Genomic DNA, 23,038 nt, shown 5'->3' on the forward strand with positions numbered 1-23,038 from the left:
TTTAATTAATGCTTGAGAAGAGCAAGTACTTAACTTCCACAGAGAATTTTTGCTCTCCTGAGTCAAAGAAATACAGTCAATGCTTGTGAACCTTTAAAAGTTCCTTGGAGAATCCCTGAATATAATCATTGTAATTTATATAAAATGAAAGGCTGTGACTTCATTAATTTTCTCTGCTTCTTTCTGCAAAGACATTTCAGAATGCTTTACCATTAGTGACTGGCATTCATTATTAGTCACTGATTTTCAAAATTACAAACAATATCCTTCAATCCTCTAGCCTGCTTTGTACTGCAACTCATCAATATTTACCAAGTATATAATACATAATATTCTGGGTGCCAAAAACAAATCGAGAAATTGATCAAATAAGATCTGTATCACCACAGTTCACATTCTAGGGTGATTCTTTAAAAACAACAAGGGATGGGGTTGTGGCTCAGTGGTAGAGTGCCTTGCCTAGCATGTGTGAGGCACTGGATTCTATCCTTGACACCACATTAAAAAAAAATCAATTAAAACAAAAACAAAACAATATATATGTGATGAGGGCCACAACCAAGTTAAGATGGCACCTGGCAATAGGCTAGGAGGAGTGGTTTCTGAGCCAATGCCAGCGAGCCATTAAGATGATAAGGATTCCTTAATGACTGACTGCTGTATCTAGTTTATGTTAATTAAGTTAAGCTGTGGGTAATTAGGTTGGGTTTATGTACCTCTGCAGTCTGGCAGAGGGGGGGTGCCTGCTACCTAGGGTACCTGCTACTTTGAGTTCCCGCTCAGTTCCCGCTGAGTTCACTCGCAATAAAGTAGTTCCCGCTTCAACCTTCAAGTTGCTTGTCATCTCCCAGTTATTTCACCACAACGGCATATGGTAGCCCGTACAGGGAACGCCTAAGGATAAGTGATAAGGTAAACTGCTCACCCCTGAGGACAGTGCGAGAGGATGGGTAACCATTTAAAGATTCTTCTTTCACTTTTGTTTTAAGTTGCCTGTCCCTGGAGATGGGTGGGACAGAAGAAAAACCGCTCACATCTGAGGGAAAACTATTTGTGTCTAAGGAACAGACAGGGAGATGGACATTTCAGGAGGATAGAAAGGCTGATATAATGAATTTTTGTTCTATTTTTGTTTCATTTTGTCTCAGTTTTATTTTGCATTATCTTAGTGAGGGGTATCTTTGTCACGAAAAAATGGAATTAAAAATTATTAAGAACCAAACCAAAAGGGCGTTAAGTAAATTACTAGAGGAAGGAGGCATCTCAGTAAAATCAAGAACAGTCAGGGCATACATTAAGACGATACAAAGGTACTGCCCCTGGTTCATTAAAGAGGGGTTGTTAAATACATCACAATGGAACCATCATGGAGAAGATATAAAAAGGATAGAAAAGGAAAGCCCAGAACTCTGTCAGTTGGCACATTACCATTATGGACATTGGTACAATCCTGTTTGCTTAGTCTAGAAGAAGACATCTTAGTTAGTCAGACAAGGGAAAAAAGTTTAGAGGAGAAAGGGCTATTAGGGGAGAAGTTACAACAGGAGGTTGCTACTAACCCCTTTCTATCACCAGAGGGTGTAAGTATTCAACCAACAGCTCCACCTATGGAAACAACATATGCTGGGTGGCCCCCAACCCACATAATTGATAGATGGGATCCTGAGACGGGACCTCAAAGATTAGCATGCCCTGTATTTCAGGAGGAAGGAGGGCAGCGAATTCACCATTCTTAAGATTTCAAAACAGTGAAGCAGCTGAAAGAGGCTGTAACAACCTATGGTCCTCAAGCACCTTTCACTGTAAGTATGGTCGAATCTATTACCAACTTGAACTTGACGCCAGCAGATTGAGCCAGTATGTGTAGAGCTGTGCTAAATGGAGGACAATTTTTACTGTGGAAGACTGCCAATCAAGAATTTTGTATGGAAACAGCTAGGCGGAATGAAGCAGCCGGTTATCCTCAGAGAAATTTAGAGATGCTATTAGGAGAGGGACCTTATAAGGGCCAGCAACAACAAATTCAATACAATCCTGCCATTTATTCACAAATCGCTTCAGCTGCGGTTAAGGCATGGAAAACTTTACAAGGGCATGGAGATTTGCAAGGTCAACTATCCAAAGTAATACAGGGGACAAATGAGCCTTATGCGGAATTTGTAGACAGACTTTTGCAAACAGCTACCAAAGTTTTTGGGGATGCAGAACAAGCAATGCCATTAGTAAAACAGCTAGCGTATGAACAAGCAAATAAATGGTGCAGGGAGGCCATTAGACCATGGAGAAATACAGATGTAAACACATATATTAAACTATGTAGAGACATTAATGAATAGGGGCAAATCATGGCAGCTGCAGTACAAAGGCATTAGGAGCCAGGCCAAAACCATGCTACAATTGTGGACAAACAGGACATTTTAGAAGGAGTTGCCCCATAGGAGAAGGTTTTAACAAAACTAGGTAACAAAGAGGTAGAATACCAGATATTTGCCCACGATGCCAACGAGGGAGACACTGGGCTTCTGAGTGCCATTCTCAGACTACTGCTCCATTGTCAAGAAACGAACAAGGGGGCAGGGGATGTGGCTCAAGTGGTAGTGCTCTCGCCTGGCATGCGTGCGGGCCGGGTTCGATCCTCAGCACCACATAAAAAAAAAGATGTTGTGTCCACCGAGAACTGAAATATAAATATTAAAAAAATTCTCTCTAAAAAAAAAAGAAAGAAAGAAACGAACAAGGACCAGGTATTTACCCACGATATCGTGGAAGAAAACATTGGACTCCACTGCCAAAAAACGGACAGGGGGACCCAATGCTCCAGGGCCCACGACCACAAATATACGGGACATTGGAGAAACCCAACAATACCATCAGGGTAGTGCCCAGGACACATTATCCATTAGATCCCTCATTAGACAAACCAGAGGGAGCGCAGGGTTGGACATCTGCGCCTCTGCCAGAGCAGTACTAACTCCAGAGATGGGAGTTCAAATCATTCCCACAGGGGTAAAAAGACCTCTTCCCCAAGGAACAGTAGTCTTGTTGTTAGGACGCAGTTCTTCTACTCTAAAAGGACTTATGATTAAGTCCTGGAGTAATTGACCCTGATTACGAAGGTGAAATAAAAAGTATAGCCAGTTCTCCTACGGGTATATCAGTAACTTCATGAGGACACAGAATCGCACAATTGTTGATAATACTCAGCCTGCTTGAAAAATTTTCCAGTCGTTCAGTAGAAAGAGGTTCCAGGGGATTAGGCTCTACAGGTATAGATTGAGCTATGCTTTCTTTAAATTTAGATTCTCGGCCCATGCTAAAACTAAATATTCAAGGACATGAATTTAATGGGCTACTGGATACAGGTGCAGACCTTAGCATTATCTCCCACCAGGAATGGCCAAAACAGTGGCCATTAAAACAAGCCACTCAAACGCTTCAAGGCCTAGGAATAGTGACAAATCCCCATAGAAATGCAATGGTATTACATTGGAAAGATCCTGAAGGATGTGAAGGAACTATACAGCCATATGTTCTAGATCATCTTCCTATAAATTTATGGGGACGAGATGTTCTAGGTCAATTAGGGTTAATATTAACAAACAACAACAATTCAAATGTGCCCACTATTATGGCTAGACAAGGTTTTAAGAAAGGAAAAGGATTAGGAGAACAAGAACAAGGTATAGTGGCACCAATTCAAATAGATCAAAAAACAGATAGACATGGATTGGGTTTTCAGAAGGGGTCACTGAGAAAATAAAAATTACTTGGAAATCAGAAAGGCCAGTATGGGTTTCTCAGTGGCCCCTGACTAAAGAAAAGATACAAGCAGCCCATGACCTGGTCAAACAACAATTAGCGGAAGGACATATACAACCTTCTATATCTCCCCGTAATACTCCCATTTTTGTCATCAAAAAAGAAATCTGGCAAATGGAGATTATTGCAAGATTTAAGAGCTATTAATAACGAGATGGTTATCATGGGACCTGCTCAATCAGGGACTCCCCAATTGTCTGCTTTGCCAAAAACCTGGTATGTTTTAGTTATAGATATTAAAGATTGTTTTTTTTTCAATTCCAATTCATCCTGAGGATAGTCCGAGTTTTGCATTAACTGTCCCTGCACTGAATCATGAAGGTCCTGATCAGAGATATGAATGGAAAGTATTCCCTCAAGGGATGGCTAACAGCCCAACTATGTGTCAAATTTATGTTAACAAAGCAACCCAGCCGCTTAGAAATCAAAATCCTGAACTACAAATATTTCACTATATGGACAATGTATTATTAGCACACAAAGATAAAAACATATTGTTAGAATGTTATGCCATACTTACAAATTTATTAAGAAATTATAATCTAGAGATAGCAATAGATAAAGTACAATTAAATTATCCAATAAATTATTTAGGAGTTCTATTATCCTCAACCATGGTCCACCCACCAAAAATTCAAACACGAGTAGATCAACTTAAAAAACTTAATGACTTTCAAAAGTTGTTGGGAGACATAATTTGGATAAGGCCTTATCTAGGCATACCAACAGGAGAATTGGGACCTTTATTTGATATTCTAAAAGGTCCATCAGATCCAAATTCACCCTGCATGTTAATGCCTAAAGCAAGAAAGACATTAAAACTCATTGGAAAATATGCATTTGCATAGAACTGATAAAAGTTTGCCTTTATTATTTATTGTACTACCAACAAAAAATATTCCTACAGGAGTATTTTGGCAAGAAGGTCATTATTATGGATACATTTATCTTACTCTCCTAACACTATTCTTACTAGGTATCCTGAGGCTGTAGGACAATTAATACTCAAAGGAATAAAAGCAGCAAAGGGAGTATTTGGAATTTCTCCTAATAAAATTATCACCCCATATACTATGGATCAAATTGATGAGTTAGCTAATGAGTTAAATACTTGGGCAATAATCGTGTGCAAATCTAATTGTTTATTTGATAATCACTTACCATCTAATCCTTTGTTATCTTTTTGGTCTTCGCATCCTGTAGTTTTTCCAAAAATGACAAGAAAAACACCTATCATGAATGCTCCAAATATATTTACTGATGGGTCAAGTAACGGTACAGCAGCAGTAGTTACCCCTGATCAAGCTTTTACATTTTTAGTACCCAAACAATCAGCTCAAAAGGTAGAGCTTAATGCAGTATTACAAGCTTTTGTGATGTATAAAGATTCTGTATTTAATTTATTTTCCAATAGTCAATATATAGTTAATGCTATTATATCCCTTGAAGATGCTGGTAGGATTTCCCCCTCCTCTACTATTTCCTCTTTGTTTTCCACTATACAAAGTTTAATTTGGGATAGAAAAGATCCATTCTTTATAGGACATATCAGGGCACATACAGGACTGCCTGGAGCCCTTAGTTTGGGCAATGATTTAGCAGATAAAACTACATATGACATACATTTTTTTTTGACATTAGAAGAAGCTACAAATTTTCATAAATCCTTCCATGTCAATGCTAAAACTTTACAAAAACGTTTTAAAATAACCAAGGAACAAGCAAGACAAATAATAAAACAATGTCAAAATTGTGTGACCTTTTTACCACAAGTTAATCTTGGAATCAATCTTAGAGGACTCATATTTGGCAGATGGACGTCACACGTTTGCCACAATTTGGAAAATTAAAATATTTACATGTTACAGTTGATACTTCTTCCGGATTTTTGATGGGCTCCCTTCATACTGGAGAAAAAACTAAAGATATTATAGCTCATTGTTTACAAAATTTTGCCACTGTGGGCATTCCAAAACAGTTAAAAACAGATAATGGCCCTGGCTATACCTCTACTTCTTTTAAGCAATTTTGCTCATCATTTGGCATTACTCACATAACAGGAATCCCGTATAATCCACAGGGACAAGGCATAGTTGAAAGAGCTCATCAAACTATTAAAATGTATTTATTAAAACAGAAAGACGGAATTGGGAAGGGGTATATATCCCCCAAAGATAAACTTTCACATTAAACTTTTAAAATTTGGATTCATCAGGGCTTAGTGCTGTGGAAAGGCACATGTGTCCAAAAAATGTACATAAGCCTAAGGCACTTTGGAAGGATATTCTAACAGGACAATGGAAAGGTCCTGACCCAGCGATTGTCAGGAGTCGGGGATCTGTTTGTGTGTTTTCACAGGGAAAACAGCAGCCGATTTGGATTCCAGAGAGACTAACTAAAGCGATTTCTACAGACCAAAAAGAAGATGATTTGGCTCAAAGTCCATAACAGCTGATATCCAGAACTCCAGTTTAGCTATCCTTACATCTTTGACAATGGTTCTCCCACACCTGGAGTCTAATGAGTGATGAGCATCATAAGGGCCTTGAGACTTACTTGTGGAAATACCATCAAACCCATATGCAAATTACAAGGAGGATGAGATTGCAGGATCAACCAATAAAAAAAAAAAAAAGGATGAGCTATCAAAAGAAGAGTCAAACCTAGGTGGTAACTAGGATGCTTTTTTCAATATCTATTTTATTATGTCCTCTCCCATGTCATGGAGTTCTATTTCATTTTTTGAGCTCATACAGACCTAGGCTAATGTTTTTCTGATCAGTTCTATTTTTGGATTAACTGTGGAGTTTTTAAACATTGCAATGGAGATTTTACCTGTGAAAAACTATAAGGCCTTTACTGTTGTGTTGTGTGTGCATACTTGTGTTATGTGTTGTATGTCTGTATGTGCATATGTCCATATATATTATATGAGGAGTGCTCATGAAAAAATGGATCCCAATATCTTTTTCTAATTCATGTGATTTAAACAGTTTAATTTAAATTAGGTAACAAAAATAGGAGATTAACAGATCTGTTTGTTTACTTTCACCTTTCTTTTTCATTATATCTAATTCTGTTCAGAATAATTCTTAGTGCCTGCTGGAATGTTATACAATTTTTTTTTTTAGTCATCACTGCCAGAATTCCTATCTTTATCCCAGTGCCAGTGAAGACAAAGGTAGAAGAATTTCCAGTATTACTGAAAAACCAAATGGGACTTCAGAATTACAGCTACCATCATCACAACTGTTGCCGTTTCTGCTGCAGCTACTACAGCTTCTGCGATGGCTGTCACACAAACTGTACAAACTGATGCATTAATATTTACTTCAAGAAGAAATAGACATATTAATGGATTCCTCTGCTTTAAGCTGCTTTCGGAACTTACCTGGACTATGTATCATTTACATGCATTACGAACTGATACAACAAATTGTAATTAGTATCAGGGTATCTTTGCTGATGGTGTCATCGGTGGTACAATTTTTCCAAAAGGAGCCGTAAATTGGCGTTTTGTATCTTCCCCCTTCTGCTTGTAGCAGGTTATCCACAAGTATGGCTAATAATGCTAGGCCGGTAGTCAATGATGGGTAAGATCCAATTGCAATGGTACCAACCTAAGACAGGAGGCTGACGCCTTGAGGTCAGCTCATCCGATGACAGGTAAGGACCATATGTAGAATTGGACAACCTAAGACAAGCACAGTCCCTAATCCACATACTTGTTGTTTATATTAAACCAAAGGGGGAGATGATGAGGGCCACAACCAAGTTAAGATGGTGCTGGCAGTAGGCTAGGAGGAGTGGTTTCTGAGCCAATGCCAGCAAGCCATTAAGATGATAAGGATTCCTTAATGACTGACTGTTGTATCTAGTTTATGTTAATTAAGTTAAGCTGTGTGTAATTAGTTGGGTATATGTATCTCTGCAGTCCGGCAGAGAGGCGGTGCCTGCTTCCTAGGGTACCCGTTACTTTGAGTTCCCTCTGAGTTCACTTGCAATAAAGTAGTTCCCGCTTCAACCCTCAAGTTGCTTGTCATCTCCCAGTTATTTTGCCCAGCTGGACAATGGCATATATGAAGAAGAGGAAATAGCACATATAATACCTCCTTCTGACCCCATCCATTTTACAATATAATACAGGGAGAGTATGAAGAATAGAAAGAGAATATCCATCTCAAAGTAGGAAAGACAGGATAGGCCTTCCAAAAGCTAAGCCTTTTAGGAAAAATAGGTCTGTCAGGCACAGATAGGTGGAAAAAACATTCAAGGCTCTGAAATAGCAATGTGTAAAGGTATAAGGCTTAACAAGTCTTGGAGAACTGTCAGCAGAGTATGTTAGGGTATGTGAACACAAATTTTGCAAAAGAGGAAATACTATCTATTCATATCTTTGCTCATTTATCAACTATACATTTTAGAGTTTGTTATATCAACTTTCATGTGTTCTCTATATGTTAATATTAAGATAGTTATATTTATGGCAAAAAATTGTTAGGTTTTACTTTTGAGACATGGACTTGCTATGCTACCCTTGCTATGGTCTTGAACTCCTAGCCTCAAGCAATCCTCCAGCCTCAGCCTCTCAAACAAGTAGGACTTCAGGCACACGCAACCATAGCAGACAACATTGTCTTTATTTTTATGTAGCCGAGTATAATAATTTTGTTTGTTTTTGTCCCTTTTTTACTGCTTTTAGCCTAAAATGGATTCACCCCTAGAGATTAATAAGCATTCATTTAAAATTTTTTAAAATGTATATTTCACCTTTCTTTATATTTAATGAAATGTTAGGAATTTTAACAAAGAATAAAACAATCATACTTTTTTTTTCTAACTTAATAAGATAGTTCAGTTGATCTCTTTGAATATGTCTGTTACTTATAAGTGTAAAAGAATCCTTCCTCCAAAGGTTTTTTTTTTTAATTTTTTAGTTGTAGATGGACACAATACCTTTGTTTTATTTATTTATTTATTTTTTTTTTTTTTAAAGAGAGAGTGAGAGAGGGGAGAGAGAGAGAGAGAGAGAGAGAGAGAGAGAGAGAGAGAGAGAGAGAGAATTTTTAATATTTATTTTTTAGTTCTCGGCGGACACAACATCTTTGTTGGTATGTGGTGCTGAGGATCGAACCCGGGCCGCACGCATGCCAGGCGAGCGCGCTACCGCTGAGCCACATCTCCAGCCCTGTTTTATTTATTTTTTATGTGATGCTGAGGATAGAACCCAGTGCCTCACATGTACTAGACAAGCACTCTATCACTGAACTACAACCCTAGCCTCTCCTCCAGAGATTTGATATTTTGTTTTCTCTCATTTTTCGTGTGGCTTCACTTTTAATATTTAGCATTTTACTAATCAGGAATTTGTTGCAAATCAATAACTAAATTTTTAAAAAATTACTCAATATTTTTCCATTACTTATTAAATAAACCCATACTTATTTTTAAAAACCTAATTAGTTCCTGTAAGATTCTACTTTTCCAAAGCATTTCATTCCCTTTACAAAGGTGTACTTACTCTCTATAAGAGATCCTCTGAATAATCATCAACTACAAGAGAAATGACAGCTTTGAATAATATTTTGTATATCAGGGTTGAAAAATTTTCTTAAAATATTTTATAAATATTCTATTAGCTACAGGATAACCCAGTCACTAAATAATGTCTCATGGCTTTAGTTAGGGGTAAGGAAAGATGGTAAATAATTATAAGGAATTGGACTAAATTCTGACTGTGGTTAACGTATACTACTCTTTGTTTAATTTAGTAGTAACAATCATACGGAATAAGACTGACTCCTAATTTAAATGAGAATGCCAAAGTTTAGACATTAATGACAGACCCAATATCAGACAATTCTACAGGTCCCAAGCTTATGCATTTCCTCCTATACTGCTAGTTCTCCACTGTGGGCAATTTTGCACCATACCTCCCAGGGGACATTTGACAAGATTTGCAGACACTTTTTGATTGTCATTACTGAAGGAGGTGGGTAGGGAAGCTACTGGTATCTCACAGGCAGCCTAGGGTTGTGCCAAACATTTTGCAATACACAAGAGAATCCCTCAAAATAGAGAACAATCCTGTTCAAAATGTCAATAATGGTAAAATTCTAAACTATAGTTTCTTAGGACCACTTCCCTATTTATATTTATCTGTTTTTTTTTTTTTTTAAATATTTAACACAGATTAATAGTAAATCTTTTTCTTTTTTGTACTGGGCATTGAGCCCAGGGGACACTTTACCACTGAGCTACACATCTCTAGTTCTTTTTATTTTACAACAGAGTCTTGCCAAGTTGCTTAGGATGGCCTCAAACTTGGGATCCTCCTGCCTCAGCCTTCTAAGATTACAGCTAATAATAAATCTTGACGAATTCCTTATAGTGTCATCTTGCAAAAATATTAAGTTGTAGTCAGTTTTAAACATTATCTTGTCAAAATCTGAATCTCTGTGATTCTCAAACTATTAAGACTAAGCTTCACTATGCTTGAATCTATCCCATTAACCATTCAGAAGTACATTAAAAATAAACCACTGAGGGGTGGGAATCTCATGAAAATAAAAGGGAGATTAATAGAGAAAAGGAACCAAAGGGAGTGAGGAAGCAGGGAAAGGAGAAAAAAACAAAAAAACATCCAATCACTCAGGCATGTATTGACAGTTACAAATTCCCTTCTCCCTCTGCCTCACTGATGGAATGTTGATCCTCACCTCTTTAGCAGGCCTCTTCCTCAGTTCCTTAAGTTCCTTAAGATGGGCTCCTTGGGCCTCTTTTCTTCTGCCACTTTTCTGTGGTCTAAGGCAAATACTTCCCCTCCCCTCAATTACCTAATCTTTAAACAATAACTAAATCTGTTTCTTTACTGAGCTCAAAACCTTACTTTCCAATTGCCTGCTACATCTTAAAATTTCCAAAAGTCAACTCACTTCCTTCAGGAAACTTTCTCCTTTACTTAGGTTGCCTTTTTTTGTTCAGGATATCATACACTGAATTGTCCTTTCAGAAGCTAGAAATGTGTCATCCTTGCTGCCTCAATCTCCCTCACTCCCATAATCACTCAATACCTTCTATTCTACCTAAAATTTTCTCATAAGTACTTATATAGTTAACCAGAGGTAAAGCAGAGTGGTTAAGAGCTCCAAAACCATAATAGATACGAATCCTAATGTCACAAAAAAGCTGAGTTAGTTTGAGGCATGTCATTTGATCTTTCAGTTAATTGTTTCTTATTTATAAAATGAATATTTTTTTAAGATGAGGGTCTCACTATGTTGCCCAGGTTGCCCTTAAATTTGGCACTCAAGTGATCCTCCTACCTTAGCCTCCCAAGTCTACACATATAAAAAATGAATTTAATAGTAGTACCTATCTTTGGGGATTTACAAAGAAGCTTAATAAATTAATAGATGTCAAGTATATAGATAGCATCTGGAAAATAGCAAGCTTAAATATTAGTTGTTACTGATTTTATTGTTAGCAGCTAAGTTAAGTACTCTCAAAGGTTATCTTCTGAGAATGCAATTGGGAAAAAAAATATCACAAAGATTTAAAACACATGAAGCCCTCTACCACTGAGCCACAACCCCAGTCCTAACTGTTAATAGTTTGAGAAATCATTCTCTACAATGGGAAAGGACCTTGTTTGTGGATCAGGAATATTTTACTTACAATTTGATTTTTTATGCACATCTGACACAAAGGGGAATAGGATGATCACAAAATATGAGTATCTAGTTTGCTTGATATTTATATTTCTCAATGTAAATTAATGATTCAAATGTTACTTTTTGAACATCTAAAACTGTTCCTTTTAAAGTTCTTTATATTTCAGCACTTGCTTCATTTATTCTGCCTCCTGATTGCTAGTTGTTGTTTTTTTGTTTATCTCTTCCAACAGGCTGTAAGTACCTTAAAGTATATTAGTATTCCTAGTTCCCTTTTTCCATTTTCTACAGTGAAAATTTAAGTTTGTTATTAAGTTTATTCTTAAATGTTTGATGGATAAAGGGATGAATAATAACATGTGATTATTCTCTTCTCAAGTAGAATCTGAAAAGTAAACACAAAGATTGTACTTACTTTATTCTTTTCATTTTGAATAATTGCTATTAGTTGGTCCGTGTGCCCTTCTTCTATACATCTCTGGCCTGCTAACTGAAACAGGCCAAAATCTTCTTCTTTAAAGTCATGCTCTTCTAGAATTTGCTGAAAAAACAAAATAAACAAAAGAATAAGCATATGCAAATAAAAATTCAGTATGACAACTTCTTAATTTATTTTCTTTCTTTGTAAGAAGGGAAATGTTTAAATCCTAGATAAATTGTTTGAAATTTAGGATTATAATAATTACTAAGTGATTTTGAAATCTACTACATATCAAAGAATCCTATGAAAAGGATCAGCATCAAAATTAAAGAGGTTATTTAGATAAGGATATCATCTGTACAAATAATCCAATCTGCTGTCCTGTCCTCATGCTATTTATTTACCAGCCAAAAAAAGCAAGGATTAAAGAAGATAAGTAATCTGAGTAACCACAAAAGTAATTAAAAATGATGTCCTTCCCATATTTTAAAAGAAATTTTACACAAAAGAAAAAAAATACTTACACATCTTTTAATTATGGACTGAAGTTCCTCCACAGCCATTCCTAATTATTATTTCTAGTTTTGATGCTGAAATGAATTAATATAAAAAGTTAACTGATATTGTTTCATTTTGTTCAATTATTAGAAAACATTATAAGGAAAACGTAAGGTTTTACTATTAGTGAATGTTAGTATGTTCACTTAAGAAAGTAATTTTGCTTTGGAAAAAAAACAAAAAACTCTATTGCATCTTTTTAAGAGCATAGTTTTGAAAGAAAGAACCCTTTGGAGCATTCCCTAGAAGACAGTCAAATATGCTTTTAAAAGGCAAAGTATTTCTTCCCTGAAAAAAAAAAAATTTCCTCAAGTTGGGCCTAAAATGAAAATTGTAATCACTGGGGAAATTTTTATTTTTTAGTGTCCCACGACAAAAACTGGAATTCAATACAAGTCACCCAAAGGGGGCTGAAAGTTCAAACGCCCTCCACCCCATTTCACTGTAGGAGCTGCACTCCCCCAAAGTAAATCACTCCAGTCAGTGAAACCGCCATATCACACCGAGACAAGGCAATTGGCGGTCCTCAGGAGAACACCATCCGGCTCCCGCCGAACACCGGTTTCTCGAGGCGAGAAGGCTCGGCCCCAGTCTGCGGCAATAAGTGGGCTCTGCCGGTCCTCTAAGGAGGATAACACCCTAGCGCGCTTGTAGGCGGCATCCAGAGGAAGCCATTTCTCCCGACTCCTGCTGTACTAGGCGTTCTGGTCCCACCACCTCGCGGGGCCTAGTCACACACCGCGCCGCTTCCCCCACCGCTCGCCGCGCACAGCTAGCCAGGCACACACCCGCCCCCAGACCTCCCGGTGTGGTCACTTACCCGCCGGACCTCGCGGCGCGCTTAGGCAGCAGCCACCACTTTCGACCCCGCAGGCCGCGCTCCGGCCCCGCCCCCGGGCCCGCCCCGGCCCGTGCGACGCGTGTGGAGGCGGAGCTTGGCGGGGGACGCCGGAGGCGGCCCCTGACCTTCTGACGAAGCTTCCCCATGGCTGACTGGGGTCGGCCGCGCTCAGCCGGCCAGAAGGCCCGGGGTCCCCGCGCCTCCCGGAAAGCTGCAGGTAGGAAGAAGGCTCCCTTCCCATGTTTGGTTCCTGAGAGCTGGTCCCTGGCCTGGCTCCAGGCAGAGGCGTGCAGAACGCTCTCGAAAGGCCGCTCCAGGGAAGGTGGGGTGGACCTTGGAGTTGAGAAAGCCGAGAGCTTCCCACCGCGGTCTTTTCGACTTCCCGCCGGGATCCCCTTGCCCCTTGGCAGATGTTTCAGGATTTCTCCCAGCGTGCGCTGTGGCCACTTCCCGCTGGGGGGGAAGTGCGGGGAGGTGTTGGGGAACCCCAGGGAGCAAGTAAATGACCTGGGCAGCCTCAGCATTGTCAGGCAGTGCGGCTGGCCCTGATCTCTCTACTGGACCTTTCAGACAGCTTTCATGCCCAGTTCCAGGGAGTAAGGGACTCACTCCCCTGCTACACCAGTAGTAAACTTTTGGGAAGTGAAGATGTTTCTCTCTTAAAGTACTCAGTTCTCGAATTTGGGGGAGCACTTAATTAACGAAGCAACTGTGATACATAAGAAAATTCAATCTCTAAAGAGATACATTTTAACAAAGAAAAATTGGAAAGTAATGCACAAAAACAAATTGTACTCCCTATTTCATTTTGATTTACACACAGCATTGGAAATGAAATATGTGGACAAGAAGAAAAGATGTCTATAGTTTGTTATTTGGACAGGAATCTCTACCTACCGTTTGTGTAGACTTGACCTGTGTGATGCGCTGTAATTCCAGCGACTCAAGAGTCTGAGGCAGGGGGATCACAAGTTTGAGGCCAGCCTGGGCAATTTAATGAGACCCTATTTCAAAATTTAAAAGAATAAATAAAATGACTGGAGATATAGGTTAATGGTAAAGCATTCTTGGGTTCAATCCCCAACATACACACACACAAAAAAAGGCGACCTATTTTTTAATTGTAGGTACTAAAGAGACAAGTGTTTTGAAACAAGAAGATGCGTTTAAAAGGTGAGTACTATTTGGACAAGAGCATTCACTATTATATTACCTGTTATATTAATTGAACCAATTTTAAAAACAATAATAGCTACTTATTTTGGAGAAAAGTGTCATGAGAGGGAAGAGGAAGATCTGGTAAGCACTATAAACTCTTATAGGCTGTTACATCCCTCTACTCTAAGTTTTAAGAAAACCAAACTGGAGACTGCCGGCATTCTGAGACAGGTGTATTTGTACAAAGATGTTGTGGGAACAGTGTTCTTGAATTTACAGATACTCCTTTCCCACCTCTTCGGGTCTCTTTTTTATGTTTATTTTTTAGTTGTGGTTGGACACAATACCTTTATTTTATTTATTTATTTTTATGTAATGCTGAGGATTGGATCCAGGGCCTCGCAGTGCAAGGGCCTCTACTGCTGACCCACACCCCTAGCCCTTCAGGTCTGTTTTTACTGGTATATAAGCCAGAAACTCAATGTCGAAGTTTCTCTCATTATCACTCCAAGAAACTTTTTTTTAAAAATTATATCAAGTCCATATTTTCATCAAAAAGCTGTCCTGTACTGTCTTTTGACTCCTAAAAAGATAGGACAGTGCTGGGACTGGGGCTCCCACCTGTAATCACAGCAGCTGGGGAGTCGTAAGGCAGAAGGATTTTGAGTTCAAAGCCAGCCTCAGCAAAAACAAGGCAATAAGCAACTCAGTGAGACATTGTCTCCATATAAAATACAAAATAGGTCTGGGGATGTGGCTCAGTGATCAAGTGCCCCTGAATTCAGTCCCCAGTGTGTTCCCCCCACCACCCTGTGGGGGGAAAAAAAAGGCCAGATAGTATCTCAGGCTCATGTCACAAAAATATTTCTAGAATAGGAGTAGTCTATGATGGAGATAAGATGTATATCTATGACTTACCACTTTATAAAAACTCACTAATCTGTATTGACTTTTATCTTAATTTACTCATTTTTTTTTTCCTAAAGTTATTTGCTGATTGTAAGATATTCCAGTCTTGGATTAGGTCCTGAGGATATGGTGTTGAACAAAATAGACACAGTTCTTGTAACCACTTGAACAGAGAAATATCAGTTAAGCTAATACAAATAAATATATAATTACAAATTTTGATATGTGCTATGAAGAGAAAGATTAATGTTATGAGGAGAAACTAATTACAGAAGTTCAATTTAGATGGGGATTAGCTGTGGGTTTTCAAGGAAAAGCTCTCTGAGGAAGTAATAATTAAACTGAGACCTGAAGGCTAAGCTTGCATTAACCATACAGAGTAGCCACTTCAAAAAAAGATGCCTGGGGCACAGGGCTCAGTGGTGCATGCCTATAGTCCTAGTGGCTCGCTTGCTCGGAAGGCTGAGGCAGGAGGACTTCAAGTTGAAAGCCAGACTCAGCAAAAGCAAGGCGCTAAGCAACTGGGTAAGGCCCTGTCTCTAAATAAAATACAAAATGTGTCTGGGGATGTGGCTCAGTGGTTGAGTGCCCCTGAGTTCAGTCCTCAGTACCAAAAAAAAAAAAAGATGCCTGGGATGATCTGGGATAATGTGTGCATTTGGGCAAGGGAAAAAAGGAGCATAGGAAAAGGTTAGAGGCAAAATTCTTCACATAGTACCTGGTAGGTCATGGTGAGAAATTAGGTTGTCTAGTTGCAGATGGGAAAACTTAATGAAGTAAATGTTGAAGACAATAGGCTGAGAATCATCTAAGAATGGAGAAACTAGATGGATTCAAAATCTGTTTTGGAAAATAGTTCCCTGCAGAGTAGCACCATATTAACTGGGCTTTAGGAAACATTACAAGAGTAAAATTTAATTAATATTGATTATGGTGGTGAATTGCAACTCTTCTCAACATTGATCTGACCACAGACCTTACAATTTGAAGAATATAGGTAAGCCAAAATGTTTTTTGGGTTGTTTTGTTGTGATGCAGTACTGTGGATCAAACTCAGGGCCTCTTGCATGACAGACAAATATTCTACTGATGAGCTACATCCCCAGCCCCAGCTGAAATGTATTTTGAGTAGGTCACTCAGGGTTATGAAACAAGCATTCATGGGAATAACCAAATCATTGAGAGGAGTGCCCCTCAATAAACTTATTCCAACTTAAAAATTCTTCTACATTCAACCAGCTAAATACCATTAAGACAGACATTGAAGAGGTTTGCAAAAATATAACAGTTCTACTCATCTCACAAAATTTTTCATTTAAAAATGTTAACATGTAATAGGTTGATAAAGGAATTAATAAATAAATACTTTTAAGTTTTTTCAGTTTGAATCCTAATGTGGTAAATGTTGACACATAAAATGCATGTATGCAAAAGTTCTAATTTTAATAGTGTAAAGGAGTTCTTAGACCAAAAAGTTTGAGATCTGCTTCTACACACCACACTGCCTATCATTTGTGACAGAAGGTCACAATAAGACAGGAAACAGCTCTAGATATCTGTCAATTAAGAGGAGTATGGCTCAGGTGGAGGTGGTTATGACTTGAGTCAGAAATTCCTTAATGCAGGTTATATGTATACTGATCTTAGTACGTGATGTGGCTTTTGTTGGTAGGCAGCAAAATGAGAAAAATTTTTTAAAATAAGTTTTTCATGAAACTAAATGTGTTCAATAAAAGATATCTGTCATTTAATTTTTTGTACTTATTTAATATAAAAAAAATGTTGCAAGGCGTAGTGGTACATGCCTATAATCTCAGAGATTTGGGAAACTGAGGCAGGAGGATTACAAGTTCAAAGCCAGTCTCAGCAACCTAGCAGGGCCCTACACAACTTAGTGAGACCCTGTCTCAAAATAAAATGATCTGGAATGTGGCTCAGTGGCTAAGCACGCTTGGGTTTAATCTTTGGTAACAAAAAAAGAAAAAATTATCTTTATGAAATGATATGTGAATTGGTGTTGTCACAAAATTCTTGTTTTAATGTCCATATTTGACAAAGTAAGTTGTTGACAAAACTGTCAGATTGTTTCTGGAAAACCTTGCTGGAAATGAAAGTCTAAAAGTCTTGGAAGTCAATGAAAGTAGAATGGATGAAGACATTCTGGGTCCAGTTGTAAGAATTAAGGACCAGGAGGCCAGCAAAGGTAGTTCTGATAGGTAAGTAGAAACCAGTGCAAGAAAGGAACAAATGAGTCACTAGGAAGGTTGATCTCCTTGGTTCTATGGCAGTGATTCAACCCTGTTGAAAAGTAATAATCAGGGCCCATTCTCAGGGATTCTGATTTAATTACCTTACAGTGGGAACTGAGCAGCATTTTAGTATCTTGTTTTAAAAAATCTCCACAGACAATCCTAATGTGGAGCTGGGACTGAGAATCACTGTTGATAGGTCTATCTTTTGATTAGATAGTCTGTGTTTTTTGAGTTCTGTAATATGTGGGGGCAAACAAAGGCTGACAGAGCCCTGCTGATAGCAAGAACAAGCCCTCCCAGGAAGACTTTTCTTTACCTAAGCCATACATTCCTATCAATACAATTATTTAACAAGACCTCACAACAAGAATAAGTAGTTTTTTGCAGATGTGACTGTTCTTTCAAGTTGGGCGGTCCATCAGTTAATTTTTGAGACTTAACAAAAACACAAATTTCTACTTAGAAATTATCTACTTTCTAGTGTCTTCTGATATTTGGCTCTTTATCAGAGAAAAATCCTTTTTTTTTTAAAGGTATCTGTGGGATAGAGTGTACCTTAAAATTGGTAGAGTATAAACTAGCAGGCAGAAAAAATTCACATTATTTTCTTTAGGAGTCTCTAAAGTGCTTCTTTTTTGCTCTTTATCAGGGAAATAGTCATTATGGCTGACTTCTGTGTACATGGTACAACAAATAGTTTGTTTCTTTTTTGAAAAGTAACAGCATTAAAAAATGTAAACTGGTAAAATAGGTTAGTGTTGGATTTTAAAACATGAAATATTATAAGCATGCAAAAACTTTTTATGAGATTAACCTCATTAATTTTTTAGGAAAACAGAACTAGAAGCAGCTGTGAAAAAGAAGATTGAGTTTGAGAGAAGAGCTCTACATATTGTTGAACAACTTTTAGAAGAGAATATTACAGACGAATTCCTAATGGAATGTGTATGTGTTAAGTGAACAAATTATTAGTTTTATAGTATAATATCTTCAAATCTATACAAAATGAAACTTCTTTGCATTGTTGAAATCTTTAAATCTGATGTCAGTCATTACATACACGTAATGTGCTTTTATAATTCATGCATTTTTAAATAACCAGCTATCCTAATATTATTATATAATGATTTTAAAATGCATTAATGAAAAATAGCAAGTATATAGCAAGATTACTATAGTTAAACTAATGTATATCTTAAAGTTGCTGAAAGAGTGAATTTGAAATTTTCTCATTACAAAGACTTATGTGAGATGATGGATGTGTTATAACCTGATTTGTTCATTCCACAATGTGTATGTGCTCTAAAACATTTGTATCCTATGAGTATGTATAATTACTATGTCAATTAAAAATAAAACATTTAGGGAAAAAAAGTACATTTTGACCCTTAGTTATAGTTCTTTTAATCAGTCTGCTGATATAACTTGATTTTTTTCTTCCCTTTGACTAATGATCACAATATCAATTTTCTGATATTCTGTGTATTGTACTATTTTAAGTAACAGATTATTTTTTGTGAATGTAATTCATTTTGATATCTTTAAGACCTGAAATATAGATCATTTATGACTTAAAACAAAATAATTTGCATTAAATTTTTAAAAAGCTTTATTAAAACTTTTAATGGAAATTCCTTTAAATCCTCATAATCTAGTTTCTATTACAAAAGTAATTTTTATTGTAGTTCAGGGATTTTTCCAAAACAAAAATATGAACATGACAATATTTAAATTAATATAGGTAACTACATCAAAATCTGCATATATGATGATGCTGAACAAAATAAAGACAAACCAGAAATGCTTCATTTGAGACAAAAAACATGTCACTCTCAGTCAAGACTATTTCAATCCCTATAAAAACCATTTGAGACCTAGTCTCAAAATTAAAAAAGCAGGGGACAGGGGATGTAGCTCAGTGGTAGAGAGCACTCCTGACTTCAATCCCTACTTCTGAAAAATTTTTTTTCAAAGTTAAAAACAAGAATTAAAATTATTTATGCATGAATATATTTGGTGTTAACTTATTAACCATTCTATATTGAATATTTTTTCGAAAGCAGGAACATTTGCACAAAAATTTGTGCAGGAGTTAACATATTTTACCTATCTTAAAAATAGATAAAATTACATAGTTCTAGTACTTCATGTGGTTTATTTTTTTAAAAAGTACTTGCTTAAAAGATACTATCATTTAGTGTTGGTATAGCACCACTTCTTCCTGCTGCCTCAAAATAATTTTATCAACTGTATAATCTACAAAGATGCCTACACTTTGTAGTGGTGGAAGTTTTTGTTTTTTAATAATAACTAACATTTTTTGATCGTTTACTATAAATCAACACTTTTGAGTACTTTTTATTTTCTCCTCTAATTCTAATTTTAGACTTATTAGGTACGTACTATTGTTGCTCCTGTATTTTTAGATTAGATTGATGAGTAAAGATCAATTTCTTTTCCATTAATCTGGAAGAAAATGCCTCTCTGGTTTCATTACAGGGGAAGTTCATCACACCTGCTCACTACAGTGATGTCGTGGATGAGCGTTCTATTATCAAACTCTGTGGTTATCCTTTGTGTCAAAAGAAGCTGGGAATTGTAAGTAACTGTTTTAAAATTATAGCCTTTGTCTGATTTTTAGCAAAATGCTCAATGGAAAGAAAAGAAAGTGAAACCTGAGGTAATGAACTGATGTCATGGCTTAGTCAAAAATATGATAGGTAGATGACTTAAATTTGTAATAGAAGTTCATGTTAATTTTTTTTGTAAGCTGTGCTTTCTTTTCTTTAGGTACCAAAACAGAAGTATAAAATTTCTACCAAAACAAATAAAGTCTATGATATTACTGAAAGAAAGGTAAGTTCAATAGCTATTTTCAATGTGGTAGTTAATTCTTATTATGATATAAACTAGAATTTAAAAATAACTTTATCATCTTGCCTGTTAGAAAATGACCATGTTAAAAGTTTATTTGTAAATATTTCAACCAAGGCACTAAAAACAATTCCTTGCTTAAGCTTTAATTAAGACTTAAATATATATTGGCACAAATTATATATAGATTGTGTACAATGAAACTACATAGTAGCACAATTCAAGGTAAGTAAATCATAGAATAGAGAACCAGTACACTCAACACAAATGTGGATACTTGATATGTGACAGTGGGAGTATTATAGTTCAGTGAAGGAATGACGGCTTTTTCCATAAATAGCACTAACAGTTATCTAGATAAAAAATGAAAAATATATACAAACCAGGTGAAATAAAGACTTAAATATGAAAGGCAGACATACATTTTTTCCATCAGGGATTTCCAAAAAGTGAAAAGATAAGCCACAAATAAGAAGTTATATTTTCTACATATAATCTGACCACAGATTCACACTGAGAATATATAAGCTATGAGAAAAAGAGAGCAAAATTAATGGAAGACTTTTGTACAATTAACTTGAATGACTATTGAACATATAAAAAGATCTTGCTCAGTCTTTTTAGTTATCAGGGAAATAGCAAATAGCAACACATCAAATTACATTTTTCAATCCCAAAAGTAGCAAAATTTTAAAAATCTGATAATATTTGAAATTCTTTATGTTGCTTGTAGTAATAAAAATTTGGTATTTATCTGGTAAAGTTGACTTTACTATAGCATCCCCAGGACCTCATGCATGCTAGACAAGCACTCACCCCTAAGCTATATCCCTACCAGCTTTGCACTTTGTTTATGACCAAGTCTTTCTATTCCTTTGTACATACTTTAAAGAAGTTTTTGTTCATATGCACTAGTAATAATATATATGTATAAGAATGTTCACAATGGGAAAAACAAAATGTGGCATATGCGTATTATGGAATATTATTCAGCTTTAAAAAGGAAGTAAAGTTTGATGCATACTATAATATGGATAAACCTTGAGGATGTTATGCTAAGTGAAATAAGCCTGCACAAAAGGAAATATTATGATTCCACTTAGGTATCTAGAGTAATGAAATTCAAGAGACAGGAAGCAGAATGGTGATCGATAAATGAGGAATTAGTTCAGCAAGGTAGCAGGATATAAAATTAACACCCATAAATCAAAGGCATTTCTGTATATCAGTGACAAATCCTCTGAAAGGGAAAAATACCCCATGAGGAAAACTACCCCATTTACAATAGCCTAAAGAAAAATAAAATGCTTCTGAATCAACTTAATGAAAAAGGTGAAAATCTGTACAATGAAAACTATAGAACCCTACAGAAAGAAATCAAAGAAGACCTTAGAAGATGGAAAGATTTACCTTGCTCTTGGATAGGCAGAATTAATATTATCAAAATGACCATACTACCAAAAGCACTATACAGATTTAATGCAATTCCAATCAAAATCCCAATGGCATTTCTTATAGAAATATAAAAAGCAATCATGAAATTCATCTGGAAAAATAAGACACTCAGAATAACTAAAGAAATCCTTAGCAGGAAGAGTGAAGCAGGTGGCATCACTATACCAGACCTTGAACTATACTACAGAGCAATAGTAATAAAACCAGCATGGTATTGGCACCAAAACAGACTGGTAGACCAATGGTACAGTATAGAGGACACGGAGACTAACCCACAAAATTACAATTATCTTATGCACAAAAAAACATGCATTGGAGAAAGGATAGCCTCTTCAACAAATGGTACTGTGAAAACTAGAAATCCATATGCAACAAAATGATATTAAACCCCTATCTCTCACCATGCACAAAACTGAACTCAAAGTGGATCAAGGACCTAGGAATTAAACCAGAGATTCTGTGTCTAATAGAAGAAAAAGTAGGCCCTAATTTTCGTCATGTGGGATTAAGCCCCAACTTCCTTAATAAGACTCCTATAGCATAAGAATTAAAACCAAGAATCAATAAATGGGATGGATTCAAACTAAAAAGTTTCTTCTCAGCAAAAGAAATAATCTGTGAGGTGAATAGAGAGCCTACATCTTGGGAGCAAATTATTACCACTCATACATCAGATAGAACACTAATTCCTAAGGTATATAAAGAACTCAAAAAGCTAAGCACCAAAAAAACAAATAACCCAACCAATAAATGGGTCAAGGACCTGAACAGACACTTCTCAGAAAAGGATATACTATAAATCAACAAATGTTGAAAAATTTTCATCATCTCTCGCAATTAGAGAAATGCAAATCAAAACTACTCTAAGATATCATCTCACTCCAGTCAGTATGGCGGCTATTATGAAGACAGACAATAAGTGTTGGTGAGGATGTAGGGAAAAAGGTACACTCGTACATTGCTGGTGGGACTGCAAATTGGTGCAACCAGTATGGAAAGCAGTATGGAGATTCCTTGGAAAACTAGGAATGGAACCACCATTTGACCCAGCTATTTCTCTTTTTGGTCTATGCCCAAA

General features: G+C 36.7%; 2 protein-coding genes across 11 annotated transcripts in view; one reads left to right on the plus strand and one right to left on the minus strand.

Annotated features, from left to right (window-relative positions):
* The window catches only part of Glmn (glomulin, FKBP associated protein), a 49,757-nt gene extending 36,400 nt beyond the window's left edge, over nt 1-13,357 (minus strand). The window contains exons 1-3 of one of the 5 annotated variants that reach the window (XM_026403090.2): nt 13,292-13,357; nt 12,438-12,503; nt 11,908-12,033 (exon numbers count right to left, since the gene is read on the minus strand). In XM_026403090.2, coding sequence (XP_026258875.2) covers nt 11,908-12,033; nt 12,438-12,476 — 165 coding nt within the window. In that variant the 5' untranslated portion in view covers nt 12,477-12,503; nt 13,292-13,357. Of the gene's footprint in view, nt 1-759; nt 810-925; nt 976-4,980; nt 5,017-11,907; nt 12,034-12,437; nt 12,504-13,210; nt 13,231-13,291 lie in introns of those variants that run through there. The other 4 variants (XM_077791193.1, XM_077791195.1, XM_077791194.1 and 1 more) reach the window with 4 other exon arrangements.
* Nucleotides 13,358-13,432: 75 nt separating this feature from the next.
* Rpap2 (RNA polymerase II associated protein 2) overlaps nt 13,433-23,038 on the plus strand; it is a 114,031-nt gene continuing 104,425 nt past the window's right edge. For 5 of the 6 annotated variants that reach the window (XR_003302065.2, XM_026403085.2, XM_077803679.1 and 2 more), the window contains exons 1-5: nt 13,433-13,529; nt 14,440-14,485; nt 18,462-18,576; nt 20,131-20,229; nt 20,422-20,487. Coding sequence is in view for 5 of the 6 variants with exons in the window: in XM_026403085.2 (XP_026258870.2) it covers nt 13,457-13,529; nt 14,440-14,485; nt 18,462-18,576; nt 20,131-20,229; nt 20,422-20,487 (399 nt within the window). In the remaining variant the exon portion in view is untranslated. The remainder of the gene's footprint in view (nt 13,530-14,439; nt 14,486-18,461; nt 18,577-20,130; nt 20,230-20,421; nt 20,488-23,038) is intronic. The other variant, XM_077803680.1, reaches the window with a different exon arrangement.

The sequence above is a fragment of the Urocitellus parryii genome, chromosome 11, assembly GCF_045843805.1.
Source record: "Urocitellus parryii isolate mUroPar1 chromosome 11, mUroPar1.hap1, whole genome shotgun sequence".
In the NCBI taxonomy this organism is placed as follows: domain Eukaryota; kingdom Metazoa; phylum Chordata; class Mammalia; order Rodentia; family Sciuridae; genus Urocitellus; species Urocitellus parryii.